The sequence below is a fragment of the Triticum aestivum genome, chromosome 5B (assembly GCF_018294505.1).
Source record: "Triticum aestivum cultivar Chinese Spring chromosome 5B, IWGSC CS RefSeq v2.1, whole genome shotgun sequence".
Taxonomy (NCBI): domain Eukaryota; kingdom Viridiplantae; phylum Streptophyta; class Magnoliopsida; order Poales; family Poaceae; genus Triticum; species Triticum aestivum.
In genome coordinates this window covers 649,919,281-649,933,894 of record NC_057807.1, presented here as the reverse complement: position 1 = coordinate 649,933,894, position 14,614 = coordinate 649,919,281, and the positions used below count along the sequence as shown (strand labels likewise).

The 14,614-nt window shown below is 41.9% G+C and overlaps 1 protein-coding gene across 1 annotated transcript; it reads right to left on the bottom strand.

The window, feature by feature from the left end:
* Positions 1-3,633: 3,633 nt before the first annotated feature.
* On the bottom strand, positions 3,634-4,184 carry LOC123117398 (uncharacterized). The gene has a single exon (XM_044538167.1). The coding sequence runs from the start codon at positions 4,117-4,119 to the stop codon at positions 3,850-3,852; it is 270 nt and encodes an 89-aa protein (XP_044394102.1). The 5' UTR covers positions 4,120-4,184; the 3' UTR covers positions 3,634-3,849.
* Positions 4,185-14,614: the final 10,430 nt, after the last annotated feature.

Genomic DNA, 14,614 nt, shown 5'->3' with positions numbered 1-14,614 from the left:
GTCTTCTCCTTGACCATGGCTACCGGTGAGGCGCGCGAGGAGAAGTTGAGCGGGGGCGAGAGCGAGCGCGTTGGGCGGAGACGAAGGGAGCAGAGGGAGAATGATGAGGCACTGTTCAAAAAAACCCTCGCCGGGCGCATTTATAAGATCCCTTCCGAGTGGATGACAGGTGGGCCCGGTCGATCTAATCATATCCTGAAACAGTTGCGCGAGCGTGATACGTGGCGAAAAAAGCGGCGCGGGAATCGAGGCGTCTATGCCCCGTCCCATCCAAGCGCCGCGGACCGCTCCGCTTCGCGCGCTCCCCCAAATTCCATATCCCACGGAATCCGTGAACGGCAGATCAGTCTGCCAGACGCGGGATTTCCCGCGATCCGTCGCTCGGAAATCAGCGAAGTCCAAAAGATCACTCGACGAAGAAAAAGAATGGATCGAGTCGACTGAAAAAAGTTGTTCACTATCAACAAAGATAATTTTTTGGTTCAAAACAACGCACGACCAGTATGCGAAGGCTAATCGGAAACAGCATCAACTCCTTCATCACTCAAGCCTCAATCCATTCGGGGGCTAATGATGGAGTCATGTACCTAGGGTAGGGTCACAGACCTGATCTAAGTACCCTGCCCGAGGACATCTTTAGAAGAGATCACCTTCCAGTCGACCTACGAGGGACTCACTCGACTGACTTGAAGGACTCGACCACGAAGACTCACTCGACCACCAGAAGGTCAAGAGGCACTCTGCATTGCAACGGTCTGTAATTAAGTAGACTTTATGATAGTAAAGACACTTTATGTGGGGCGTTACCAGTAACGCCCCGGACTTAACACACCTTAAACCCTCTCCTACGTGGGCTGGCTGGGGTCCAGGCGCACTCTATATAAGCCACCCCCTCCACAGGTAGAAGGGTTCGGCACTCTGTAATCCATATACACATAATCCACTCAACCGCCTCCGGGCTCCGAGACGTAGGGTTTTTACTTCCTCCGAGAAGGGCCTGAACTCGTACATCTCTTGTGTTTACAACCTCTCCATAGCTAGGACCTTGCCTCTCCATACCTACCCCCCACTCTACTGTCAGACTTAGAACCACGACACCCACTAGTCGTCACCATCGGGAGGAGATCCCCGTCCCGTTGTGTCCCACCCAAGTGCAGTGCGTGGTCCATCAAATCTAGCCCACACTAGAGCCTACGCGCGAGGAGACGAGATGTGGAGGCGACAGGGGAGGATTATGGAGGGAGCGCACGGCGGCATCTAGGGTTTCCCTACCCATCTCCAACGGGGGCGGCGGGGTGGGGTAGGAGGGGTAGCTCGAATCAAGGATATCTCCTTGCCTTATTTTATCACAAAATCTAGTCCCAAACTAGAATCATCACTAGGAACATTGAAGTTATGATATGCACCTTAGGAACTACTAGCAGTGAAGGCGTGAATTTTTTTTAGCTCTTGGAAGCTCTTCTCGTACTTGAGGTCAATTTTACTTTCTTTTTCTTTTTTGGTCCGGCTATGCCATCGACCTGAAAATGCTTGGGAATCTTTTATGAATCGATAAGTTCAATCGCAAAATACTTTGAACCTTAGTCATTGTGTTGGGTGGTTGTTGGTCCAACACTATAATGATCTATGGCAACTCCTCTAGTAGATATGACATGTCCGAAGGATCCTACTTCCTATGAGCATATTCGTCGGTTGACTAGATGAGGATGTCATCTGTGAATACCATGACGAATAATACATGTACTATATGTGTACTTTGTTCGTGAGGTTCGTAAAGGATGCAATGGTGTTTGTTAATCCAAACGACATCACTGTGCACTCACGGAAGCCATATTCGTTGAATATGAAGTCTTCGGAATGTCAGTTGGCGATATTAGGACCATATATTAATCTTGTAGTAGACTTGAGCTTCGTTTATTGGCCCCAAGTGTAGAGGTTTGTAGGACATTAGCGAGTTTCCCTTAAGTATGTGACCTAAGGTTTATCAAATCCAGATGAGATAATGGTAGGGTATTTTCTTCCTCGGGCATCAGTGAAACAAATAAAGCAACCTACTTGTGCCCCAAAAAATTCTAGTGCACTTTTCAAACACATTAATCTTGCTAGCTACGACAACCTGTGACTAGATATATAAAGTATTTTTGGATTAATTGATAACTAAACATAAAAGTGAATGCAAATGGGATTTCGATGGTTTTCTTATGGAGCAAATTGGACTGGGTTCATAATTTCACTATAGCATCCCTCGTTAACACAATGACGCATAGTAATAAGCATATGCATGTGAATTGAGTGATCCAAACAATCTTAGCCATCTTATGCATAGGTTGAGATGCCCTGTATTGGTATTGCATTCATAAATCCAATAGATCAACACACATTAGATCTAATGGCTAATACTCCGCACCAAATGACCGAAGCCCTCATATACACTCTAAGCATTAAGTTATAAAAAGAAACAATCTCATAGAGCATGATGACATACGGTCGGAAACACAACCACCCAAAGCTAGTTACATAATCTTTTTCTACCATTTGTGAGGCAAACATGTCAAACTATATTTCTCTTCTTCTTAGGAGACAAGTTTTCATAAAAGAAGATGCATGTTGTTAATATGAGTATATTACCAATCCTTTAAAGCTAGGATCTAATATAAAGATGCCAAGTCCTCCATGATGCAATGGATCAGCTTCCCTGAGAAAGAAGCAACATGGAAACGAGAAGATTGTGGTAGACACGTGCGCTTTTTGCATTTTATCTGACATGTCGGAGTCTTGGGACTAGATTATTGTGATGTGGGGTGAGTTGTCACATCCCCAGTTTACTAAACAGTAATAAGAATTTGTCATGTGAATCATCATCATTATTCGTAACATCGTTTGTTTGAACTTTAAATTGAAGAGAATTCAAAGCCTCATGTTTAAAAGACAAACACATCTACTCTTGTTCAAGGTACCCTAAATGCCCTTCAAAAGTTCTGAGATTCTTGTAGAGTCTTCACCAATATGTGTGTTGCTCTATCTAAATTATCAACAAATTGATAATTTAGATGAAAGAGCATTAGTTTGACCGGTGTGCATTAGATAGAGTAGACTCATATTTACCGAAAGTCATCTTCTGCTCGCAATCTCATTTGAGCTCGTGATGAACAGTAAAATCCAAATAAAATGGTTGTTTTTCAAAGAATTCTGATTTTTTTTTGGTGGAAAATTTTGACAAACGTTTTCAGTGATTGCAAAATTTCATCACGAAATGACATCCATGATAGTCGTGGCAAATCAAACAAAATCAACACTCCAAAATGCTCTGAAAATAATAACTTTTGGAGCATCCTTTTTTTCTGCCACGACTTCAGCAAATGTCATTTCATGATGAAATCTTGTGAGCGCGCAAAAAATTGTCAATATTTGCACCCAAAAAAATTCAGAATGTTTTTCTTTTTTGGATTTTACTGTTTACCCAAACTTTGTTTGAGCTCGGGCTCAGGAACACCACGTCCCATATTGAAGTACGTTCGGTGATAGTAAGAGTGGTAATACTTGGTTAAATTTTCCTCGCTAGGGACTAAAATATTGCTCGACCTTTTGTTATTTGCACCACCGGTGGTAAGAACATTAGTTAGACTGGCTCACTAAGGGTAAAAATATTGCTCAGCTTTTTATTAGTTTATATACATCCGACAAGATGGAAACAACAAAGCACGTACCCAGTCAAAACAAAAGCAATTGATCGCGCGCGCGCGCACACAAAAGGCAACCATGCACACAGAGCCTGCATGCACGACGTAGCTAGCAGCAAAGCTCGACCAGCTAGACCACCCACACAGCTGGATCCATCGGCATGTTGTACTATCCGTCTTGCTCGTTGGCGAGCATCCGGCGGTGGACCTTGTCGATGAACTCGGAGGCCTTCCGGTCGATGTCGCGCTCGGCGAACCAGTGCCGGGCGTAGTCGTCGTCGTCGCTCGGCCGCACCCTGTGATGATGGTACCTCTGCTGCGGTGGTGCCGCCGCATGCTGCTGCTGCCGCGTCGCCGCCGTGGCCTCTTCCTCCTCCAGTCTCTTGGTCTTGAACCCGAACAAGGACGCAAGCGCCGCCATCTTCTTCCCACACCCCATCGCGCAAATCTGTCTTGCTCTAGCTAAGATTAGCTCCGTTGCAAAATGTGCAATGGTAGTTTGCTTGGTTGGCTGCACGGAGACATGGTGTGCGTGTGTGTAGGTGTATTTATAGCGGCTAGAGATGGCCCACCGCACGCGCGCATGCGCGCCTTGAGAGTTTGATTAAGGCGACAATCGCCGCCGTCGTGTGGATGGTTAGGCGACTGATTTGAATGATTAGAGACGGTGCAGCCGCGGTTCTCCGTGTTGCTTTTTGACTGGCCACTCATCTAGCGGGCCGTGTGATCCATCGCCATTTGTTTAGTTAATCCGTGGTGATTAGTGTTGACAAGCAAGTGATCAGATGGACACTCGAGCAAGCAAACAGAAAATAAGCGGACGACAAAAGGTGGGAACTATTGACCTGGTCGATGATACTGTATCTATCGTAATTGAAAGAACCGTGCGTGCATGCATGCATATGCTCAGTGGCACGTAACTGGTGACGCGCACAAAGGTGTACCTACAGGTTGCGATCAGCGCAATCGATACGGTCAGCGCTCTGAATTTGTCAAATCTATGGCGTTCTTGAACACTATCAACTGTACCAGAGTTGAATTATTCAATCCAACGTGTACACATATATTTCAAAATTCAAATCCTACAAACAGCTTAAATGTGACGCCAATGCCTACAGACAGCTGGCTTAAATGAGACGCCGCAAGGACAAAAGGATTCCCGGGCAAATTGTAGTAGCAACATCTTGTCTAATCTTGAAATCAACAGTCAGTCGAGAAAACGCATCAAGCAAGTGCCATGTTTTTCGTAGGATTCCCGGAGTTGTTGGCTGCATGCCTGCATCTATCTCCATGCATGACTGCGTCGCGACGCAGAATTTTCAAAAGGTGCACAAGCCATTGAGCTAACTAACCTTGTGGCTAGTATATACTCGTAGTAAACCAATCTACCACACAACAAATTAACTAACCAATCTATTACTAGCAAGCTCCGGGAAATTGCCATGTCACCGTTTGGATTGGTAATGGGGACTGGAGTGCGTTCATGAGTTGGCAGAAAGGAGCTAGTAGATCAGTATGCAGTTTATTCAGTTCTAACCGAATAATGCCTAACCTCACACTTTCCTGCTTGTTCCAGTCTTCCAGATGATCACTTACTAGCTAGAGTAGATAGATTATCAGCCTAGGTACACTTTGTTAACCCATGCATCGTTTGTTTCGTCTTGAGCTAAGCTAGCTTTCACGGAGGGTAGCTAGGCAAGTCCAACAACAAACACACACGTAGGATGGAAAACGGATATACTTACCGTAGCGAGTTCCGTACACGCTAGGTTTTTCTTCTATTTTCGATAATCGACAGGGGCATCATCTTTTCATTTAGACGAAATATATATTTCCTCCGTCTCTAACATCCCAATTTTTAATTTGAATGTCATACATAGATCATCTTATGCATATCATATTTTATTTGCATTTAGTTGAGATCCACGGAATCTTAAGCAACTCAAGGACCCAAGGAAACAGTTGGAGGTTTCACAAAATTTTCATATTTGAATTTATTTAAAATTTGAAAAGAGTATCAATTTGATTTTCAATAATTTCTTTCCAATTATTTCCAACAATAAAATAAATGAGAGAAGATAATATGACTTCTTCGAAAACAGAGGAAAAATGTTGAAAAAGAAATTTTGAAATCAAATTATTATTTTATTTGCAGTTTTATTTGAATTAGAGAAAACCTGCACTTTTAAAATTGCATTTAGTCCAGGAAAAATGTTCATATTGTCCCAAGTTTTTAGGTAGGGACGGTAAAAATTATTTCTGGATTTTTTTTGGAATTTATTTATGTTTTATTAGAATTTTTTTTCTTCACGGAAATCGTTCAAAAAAACTCTTTCTGGGCCGGCCCAGCCGGCCACCACCGCCTTCCCCGCGTCGCCGCCGTGCCATTGCCGGACTCCTAAGGGAGTCTGAGCTCGCCCCGCTCCGCCGACCCCCTCCCTAAGACGGACCCCCCCCCCCCGAGGGCCCTTTATATTCGGCCGGCCCGGTCCCTCTCCTCCTCACAATCGCCCCGCCGTCGCCGCCCGCGCCTCCGCCTAGAGCCGCCGCCGCCCGCGCCGCCGCCACCCGCCGGATCACGCCGTTGACCTCGCCGCGCGTTGACCGGTATAAACCGTTCGGTTTTTTCCAGTTCTTTTTTTGTTAGTTAGCTTAGATCAGTTTTTCTTTTTGTTTTAGTTTAGTTAAGGAGCGTTCACCCGTTAGTTTCTTATAGCGAACGAATTCGTTCGTTTAGTTCTGTTAGCGAACGTTCGTTCTGTAGATTTTTCTTTTTAGTTTTATTTTCGGCCAGGGACCTATCCGCGAATAGTTTTCTTGTGATTTAGCCCCTGATCTTAAAACTAGCGTAACTTTTAGCTCGTTTTGCCAAATTAGATGAAACCAATGCCTAGATCTTCGTATCGATCTCTTCTTTCCAGTAAACCAACTTGAACATGATTTTGACAATTTAAAATTTAAGTTTAGTTCATATTAGTATTCAATCTTGTTTTGTTTGTATCTTGAGTTTCGTAGCTCTGTTTGAGTTGTTTCTTTTTGCAAATCGTAGCTAATCACATGTACCTACTATTAAGACCTAATCCACATGAAAATAATGCTGTTAGGTTTTGTTTTCTGTTTAGTTTAGTCATTTGCTTGTTTTGAGTTGGTTTGGCTTTTCTCGTTTTCTCTTTGTCTTGTTTGAGTGATTGCTTATGTATACTACTGTTTGTCTACGCTAGATTATCTGGAGTGTGAAGCTTGTTATTACGAATCTCTAGAGTTTGTAGATCGTCGGCAAGGAAAGTTACACTTTGATCATACTTTTCTATACCCAGTTTTTACTATGCATTAGTTATGCCCTCAAATATTTGCATTAGTGGGATTTGGAACATGTGGTTTGGTTGTAGTATTATGAGTGTTGGGGAACGTAGTAATTTCAAAAAAAATCCTATGCACACGCAAGATCATGGTGATGCATAGCAACGAGAGGGGAGAGTGTGTCCGAAAGTGGAAGCGTTAGCACAACGTGGTTGATGTAGTCGTACGTCTTCACGGTCCGACCGATCAAGCACCGAAAGCACGGCACCTATGAGTTCTTGCACACATTCAGCTCGATGACGTCCCTCGAACTCCGATCCAGCCGAGCTTCGAGGGAGAGTTCCGTCAGCACGACGGCGTGGCGATGATGATGATGTTCTACTGATGCAGGGCTTCGCCTAAGCACCGCTATGATATTATCGAGGAGGACTATGGTGGAGGGGGCCACCGCACACGGCTAAGAGATCAATGATCAATTGTTGTGTCTCTGGGGTGCCCCCATGCCCCCGTATATAAAGGAGCAAGGGGGAGGCGGCCGGCCAGGGAGGAGGGCGCGCCAAGGGGGGAATCCTACTCCCACCGGGAGTAGGACTCCTCCTTTCCTTGTTAGAGTAGGAGAGAATGAAAGAGGAGGAGAGGGAGAAGGAAAAGGGGGCTCCACCCCTTGTCCAATTCGGGCAAAGGAGGGGCGCATGCCTCCTTCCTTTTGGCCTCTCTCCTCTATTCCCGTATGGCCCAATAAGGCCCATATACTCCCCGGCAAATTCTCGTAACTCTTCGGTACTCCGAAAAATACCCGAATCACCCGGTACCTTTCCAAAGTCCGAATATAGTCGTCCAATATATCGATCTTTACGTCTCGACCATTTTGAGACTCCTCGTCATGTCCCCGATCTCATTCGGGACTTCGAACTACATTCGGTACATCAAAACACATAAACTCATAATATAACCGTCATCAAACTTTAAGCGTGCGGACCCTACGGGTTCGAGAACTATGTAGACATGACCGAGACACGTCTTCGGTCAATAACCAATAGCGGAACCTGGATGCTCATATTGGCTCCCACACATTCTACGAAGATCTTTATCGGTCAAACCGCATAACAACATACGTTGTTCCCTTTGTCATTGGTATGTTACTTGCCCGAGATTAGATCGTCGGTATCTAAATACCTAGTTCAATCTCATTACCGGCAAGTCTCTTTACTCGTTACGTAATGCATCATCCTGTAACTAACTCATTAGCTACATTGCTTGCAAGGCTTATAGTGATGTGCATTACCGAGAGGGCCCAGAGATACCTCTCCGACAATCGGAGTGACAAATCCTAATCTCGAAATACGTCAACTCAACAAGTACCTTTGGAGACACCTGTAGAGCACCTTTATAATCACCCAGTTACGTTGTGACATTTGATATCACACAAAGTGTTCCTCCAGTAAACGGGAGTTGCATAATCTCATAGTTATAGGAACATGTATAAGTCATGAAGAAAGCAATAGCAACATACTAAACGATCAAGTGCTAAGCTAACGGAATGGGTCAAGTCAATCACATCATTCTCCTAATGATGTGATCCCGTTAATCAAATGACAACTCATGCCTATGATTAGGAAACTTAACCATCTTTGATTAACGAGCTAGTCAAGTAGAGGCATACTAGTGACACTATGTTTGTCTATGTATTCACACATGTATTATGTTTCCGGTTAATACAATTCTAGCATGAATAATAAACATTTATCATGAAATAAGGAAATAAACAATAACTTTATTATTGCCTCTAGGGCATATTTCCTTCAGTCTCCCACTTGCACTAGAGTCAATAATCTAGTTCACATCGCCATGTGATTTAACACCAATATTCATATCTGTATATGATTAACATCCATAGTTCACATCGTCATGTGACCAACACCCAAAGGGTTTACTAGAGTCAATAATCTAGTTCACATCGCTATGTGATTAACACCTAAAGAGTACTAAGGTGTGATCATGTTTTGCTCGTGAGAGAAGTTTAGTCAACGGGTCTGTCACATTCAGAGCCGTATGTATTTTGCAAAATATTCTATGTCTACAATGCTCTGTACAGAGCTACTCTAGCTAATTGCTCCCACTTTTAATATGTATCCAGATTGAGACTTAGAGTCATCTGGATCAGTGTCAAAACTTGCATCGACGTAACCCTTTACGACAAACCTCTTGTCACCTCCATAATCGAGAAACATATCCTTATTCCACTAAGGATAATTTTGACCAATGTCCAGTGATCTACTCCTAGATCACTATTGTACTCCCTTGCCAAACCAGGGCAGAGTATACAATAGGTCTGGTCCATAGCATGGCATACTTTTATAGAACCTATGAGTGAGGCATAGGGAATGACTTTCATTCTCTTTCTATTTTCTGCCGTGGTCGGGCTTTGAGTCTTACTCAACTTTACACCTTGTAATACAGGCAAGAAATCCTTCTTTGACTGATCCATTTTTGAACTCTTTCAAAAAATTGTCAAGGTATATACTAATTAAAAAAACTTTATCAAGCGTCTTGATCTATCTCTATAGATCTTGATGCCCAATATGTAAGCAGCTTCACCGAGGTCTTTCTTTGACTGCTCCATTTTGAACTACTTCAAAATCTTGTCAAGGTATGTACTCATTGAAAATCTTATCAAGCGTCTTGATCTATATCAATAGATCTTGATGCTCAATATGTAACTAGCTTTACTGAGGTCTTTCTTTTAAAGAACTCCTTTCAAACACTTCTTTATGCTTTCCAGAAAAATTCTACATCATTTCTGATCAATAATATCTCACTCACATATACTTATCAAAAAGGCTGTAGTGCTCTCACTCACTTTATTGTAAATACAGGCTTTACAGCCAGACTGTATAAAACTATATGCTTTCATCAACTTATCAAAGTGTATATTCCAACTCCGAGATGCTTGCACTAGTCCATAGATGGATCGCTGGAGCTTGCACATTTTGTTAGCACCTTTAGGATTGACAAAACCTTCTGGTTGCATCATGTACAACTCTTCTTTAAGAAAACCATTAATGAATGCAGTTTTGACATCCATTTGCCAGATTTCATAAAATGTGGCAATTGCTAACATGATTCAGACAGACTTAAGCATCGCTACAGTTGAGAAAATCTCATTGTAGTCAACACCTTGAACTTGTCGAAAACCCTTTTGCGACAAGTCAAGCTTTGTAGATAGTAACACTACTACCAACGTCCGTCTTCCTCTTGAAGATCCATTTATTTTCTATGGCTTGCCGATCATCAGGCAAGTCCACCAAAGTCCACATTTTGTTCTCATACATGGATCCTATCTCAGATTTCATGGCCTCCAGCCATTTCGCGGAATCTGGGCTCATCATCGCTTCCTCATAGTTCGCAGGTTTATCATGGTCTAGTAACATGACTTTCAGAACAAGATTATCTACCACTCTTGTGCGGACCATACTCTGTAAGACCTACAAGGTTCTGTAGTAACTTGATTTGAAATTTCATAATGATCATCATTAGCTTCCTCACTAATTGGTGTAGGCATCACTGGAACTGATTTTAGTGATGAACTATTTTCCAATTCGGGAGAAGGTATTATTACCTCATCAAGTTCTACTTTTCTCCCACTCACTTCTTTCGAGAGAAACTCCTTCTCTAGAAAGGGTCCATTCTTAGCAACGAATATTTTGCCTTCGGACCTGTGATTAGAAGGTGTACCCAACAATCTCCTTTGGGTATCCTATGAAGACGCATTTCTCCGATTTGGGTTCGAGCTTATCAGGTTGAAACTTTTTCACATAAGCATCGCAACTCCAAACTTTAAGAAACGACAGCTTAGGTTTATTGCTAAACCATAGTTCATACGGTGTCGTCTCAACGGATTTAGATGGTGCCCTATTTTAACATGAATGTAGCTATCTCTAATGCATAACCCCAAAATGATATTGGTAAATCGGTAAGAGACATCATTGATCGCATCATATCAAATAAAGTGCGGTTATGACGTTCTGACACACCGTTACGCTGTGGTGTTCCAGGTGGCATGAGTTTGTGAAAATATTCCACATTATTTTAACTGAAGGCCAAACTCGTAACTCAAATATTCATTTCCATGACCAGATCGCAGAAACTTTATTTTCTTGTTACGATGATTTTCCACTTCACTCTGAAATTCTTTGAACCTCTCAACTATTTCAGACTTATGTTTCATCAAGTAGATATACCCATATCTTCTCAAATCATCTGTGAAGGTCAGAAAATAATGATACCCGCCATGAGCCTTAATACTCATTGGTCTGCATACATCAATATGTAATATTTCCAACAAGTCAGTAGGTCATTCCATTGTTCTGGAGAACGGAGTTTTAGTCATCTTGCCCAAAAGGCATGGTTCGCAAGCATCAATGATTCATAATCAAGTGATTCCGAAAATCCATCTTTATGGAGTTTCTTCATGCGCTTTACACCGATATGACCCAAACGGCAGTGCCACAAATAAGTTGCACTATCATTATTAACTTTGCATCTTTTGGCATCAATATTATGAATATGTGTATCATGGTACGTCTCCAACGTATCTATAATTTTTGATTGCTCCATGCTACTTTATCTACTGTTTTAGGCAATATTGGGCTTTATTATCCACTTTTATATTATTTTTGGGACTAACCTATTAACCGGAGGCCCAGCCCAGATTTGTTGTTTTATGCCTATTTTAGTGTTTCGAGGAAAAAGAATCTCAGACGGAGTAAAAACGGAACGAAATCAACAGGAGAAGTTATTTTTGGAAGGAAAGCAACCTGATGGACTTGGAGTGCACGTCAGGGGAGTCCCGGGCTGCCCACGAGGGTGGGGGCGCCCCCTGCCTCGTGAGCACCCCGGAGGTCCACCGACGTACCCCCTGCACCCATATATACCTACGTACCCTAAAACTTCCATAACAGAAGATAGACCGGGAGTTCCGCCGCCGCAAGCCTCTGTAGCCACCAAAAACCAATCGGGACCCTGTTCCGGAAACCTGCCGGAGGGGGATCCCATCACCGGTGGCCATCTTCATCATCCCGGCGCTATCCATGACGAGGAGGGAGTAGTTCACCCTCGGGGCTGAGGGTATGTACCAATAGCTATGTGTTTGATCTCTCTCTCTCGTGTTCTCTCTCGTGTTCCCTCTATGGCACGATCTTGATGTATCCCAAGCTTTGCTATTGTAGTTGGATCTTATGATGTTTCTCCCCCTCTACTCTCTTGTGATGAATTGAGTTTCCCCGTTGAAGTTATCTTATTCGATTGAGTCTTTTATGAGAACACTTGATGTATGTCTTGGTGATCAACTTGCGGGTTTCGTGACATTGGGAACCTATGCATAGGGGTTGGCACATGTTCTTGACTCTCCGGTAGTAGCTTTGGGGAAATCTTTGAAGTACTTTTATGTTGATTGGATGAATCTGAGATTGTGTGATGCATATCGTATAATCATGCCCACGGATACTTGAGGTGACAATGGAGTATCTAGGTGACATTAGGGTTTTGGTTGATTTGTGTCTTAAGGTGTTATTCTAGTACAAACTCTTTTATATATCGATCCGAAAGAATAACTTTGAGGTGGTTTCGTACCCTACCATAATCTCTACGTTTGTTCTCCGCTATTAGTGGCTTTGGAGTGACTCTTTGTTGCATGTTGAGGGCTTGTTATATGATCTATCTATGTTATTATTGTTGAGAGAACTTGCACTAGTGAAAGTATGAACCCTAGGCCTTGTTTCCTATCATTGCAATATCGTTTACGCTCACTTTTATCGCTCGTTACCTTGCTGTTTTTATTATTTCAGATTATAAAAACCTATATCTACTATCTATTTTGCACTTGTATCACCATCTCTTCGCCGAACTAGTGCACCTATACAATTTGCCATTGTATTGGGTGTGTTGGGGACACAAGAGACTCTTTGTTATTTGGTTGCAGGGTTGTTTGAGAGACACCATCTTCATCCTACGCCTCCTACGGATTGATAAACCTTAGGTCATCCACTTGAGGGAAATTTGCTACTGTCCTACAAACCTGTGCACTTGCAGGCCCAACAACGTCTACAAGAAGAAGGTTGTGTAGTAGACATCAAGCTCTTTTCTGGCGCCGTTGCCGGGGAGGTGAGTGCTTGAAGGTATATCTTTAGATCTTGCAATCGAATCTTTTTGTTTCTTGTTTTTATCACTAGTTTAGTTTATAAAAGAAAACTACAAAAAATGGAGTTAAGTTTGTCACATACGCTTCACATTTTTAATGTCTTTCGTGAGTATGATGGAAAGGAAAATTGTGCTCAAGTACTAGAAGAAGAATTACATAGAATTCTTGGCATAAAATATGTGAAAGATGAGCATGATTGCAATGTTGTTAGTATGAATTCCATGAACATCCATGATGCTAATTATATGCAAAGCCACAAGCTTGGGGAAGCTATGTTTGATGGAGATGATATTTTTTGTCCCCCAAGCTTTGGTGAGCAAATTTACTATGATGAAAGCATGCCTCCTATCTATGATGATTATTGTGATGACACGTATGCTTTAAAGAATAATTATAACCATGAAACTTGTCATCTTGATCTTAATTTTCAATCATATGATAGTTATTTTGTCGAGTTTGCTCCCACTACTATTCATGAGAAGAATTTTGCTTATGTGGAGAATAGTAAATTTTCTATGCTTGTAGATCATGAAAAGAATGCTTTAGGTGCTGGTTATATTGTTGAATTCATTCATGATGCTACTGAAAATTGTTATGAGGGAGGAACATATGCTTGTAAGAATTGCAATAATGTCAAGTTTCCTCTCTATGTGCTTAAAATTTTAAAGTTATGCTTGTTTTACCTTCATATGCTTGTTGATTATTGTTCCCCTAAGTTGTTTGCTCACAAAATCCCTATGCATAGGAAGTGGGTTAGACTTAAATGTGCTAGTCATATGCTTCATGATGCTCCCGTTATGTTTCAATTCTTATCTTTTATGTGAGCATCATTGTCATCATCATGCCTAGCTAGAAAGGCATTAAAGAAAAGCGCTTGTTGGGAGACAACCCAATATTTATCCTTACTTTTTTTGTGTGTTCACATGATTATGCTACTGTAGTAATCATGTTTTATATCTTTTGTTTCAATAAAGTGCCAAGTAGAACCTTTGGAAAGACTTGGGTGAAGTTTATGTGATCTTGCTGTGAAAAACAGAAACTTTAGCGCTCACGAGATTAGCTGCCATTTTTTTACTGGAGAGTGCTTTTAGGTTGATTATTTTTGCAGATTATTAATAGACAAATTACTCAGGTCCAGCAATTTATTTCATAATTTTTGGAGTTTCAGAAGTATACGTTTTATACATATTACTACAGACTATTTTGTTTTTGACAGATTCTGTTTTCTATGTGTTGTTTGCTTATTTTGATGCATCTATGGCTAGTATTAAGTGGTATGAACCATAGAGATGTTAGAATACAGTAGATATTACAACAATATGAATTTAGAATGACTTCATTATAGTACCTAAGTGGTGGTTTCATTTTCTTATACTAACGGAGCTTACGAGTTTTCTTTTGAGTTTTGTGTGGTTGAAGTTTTCAAGTTTTGGCT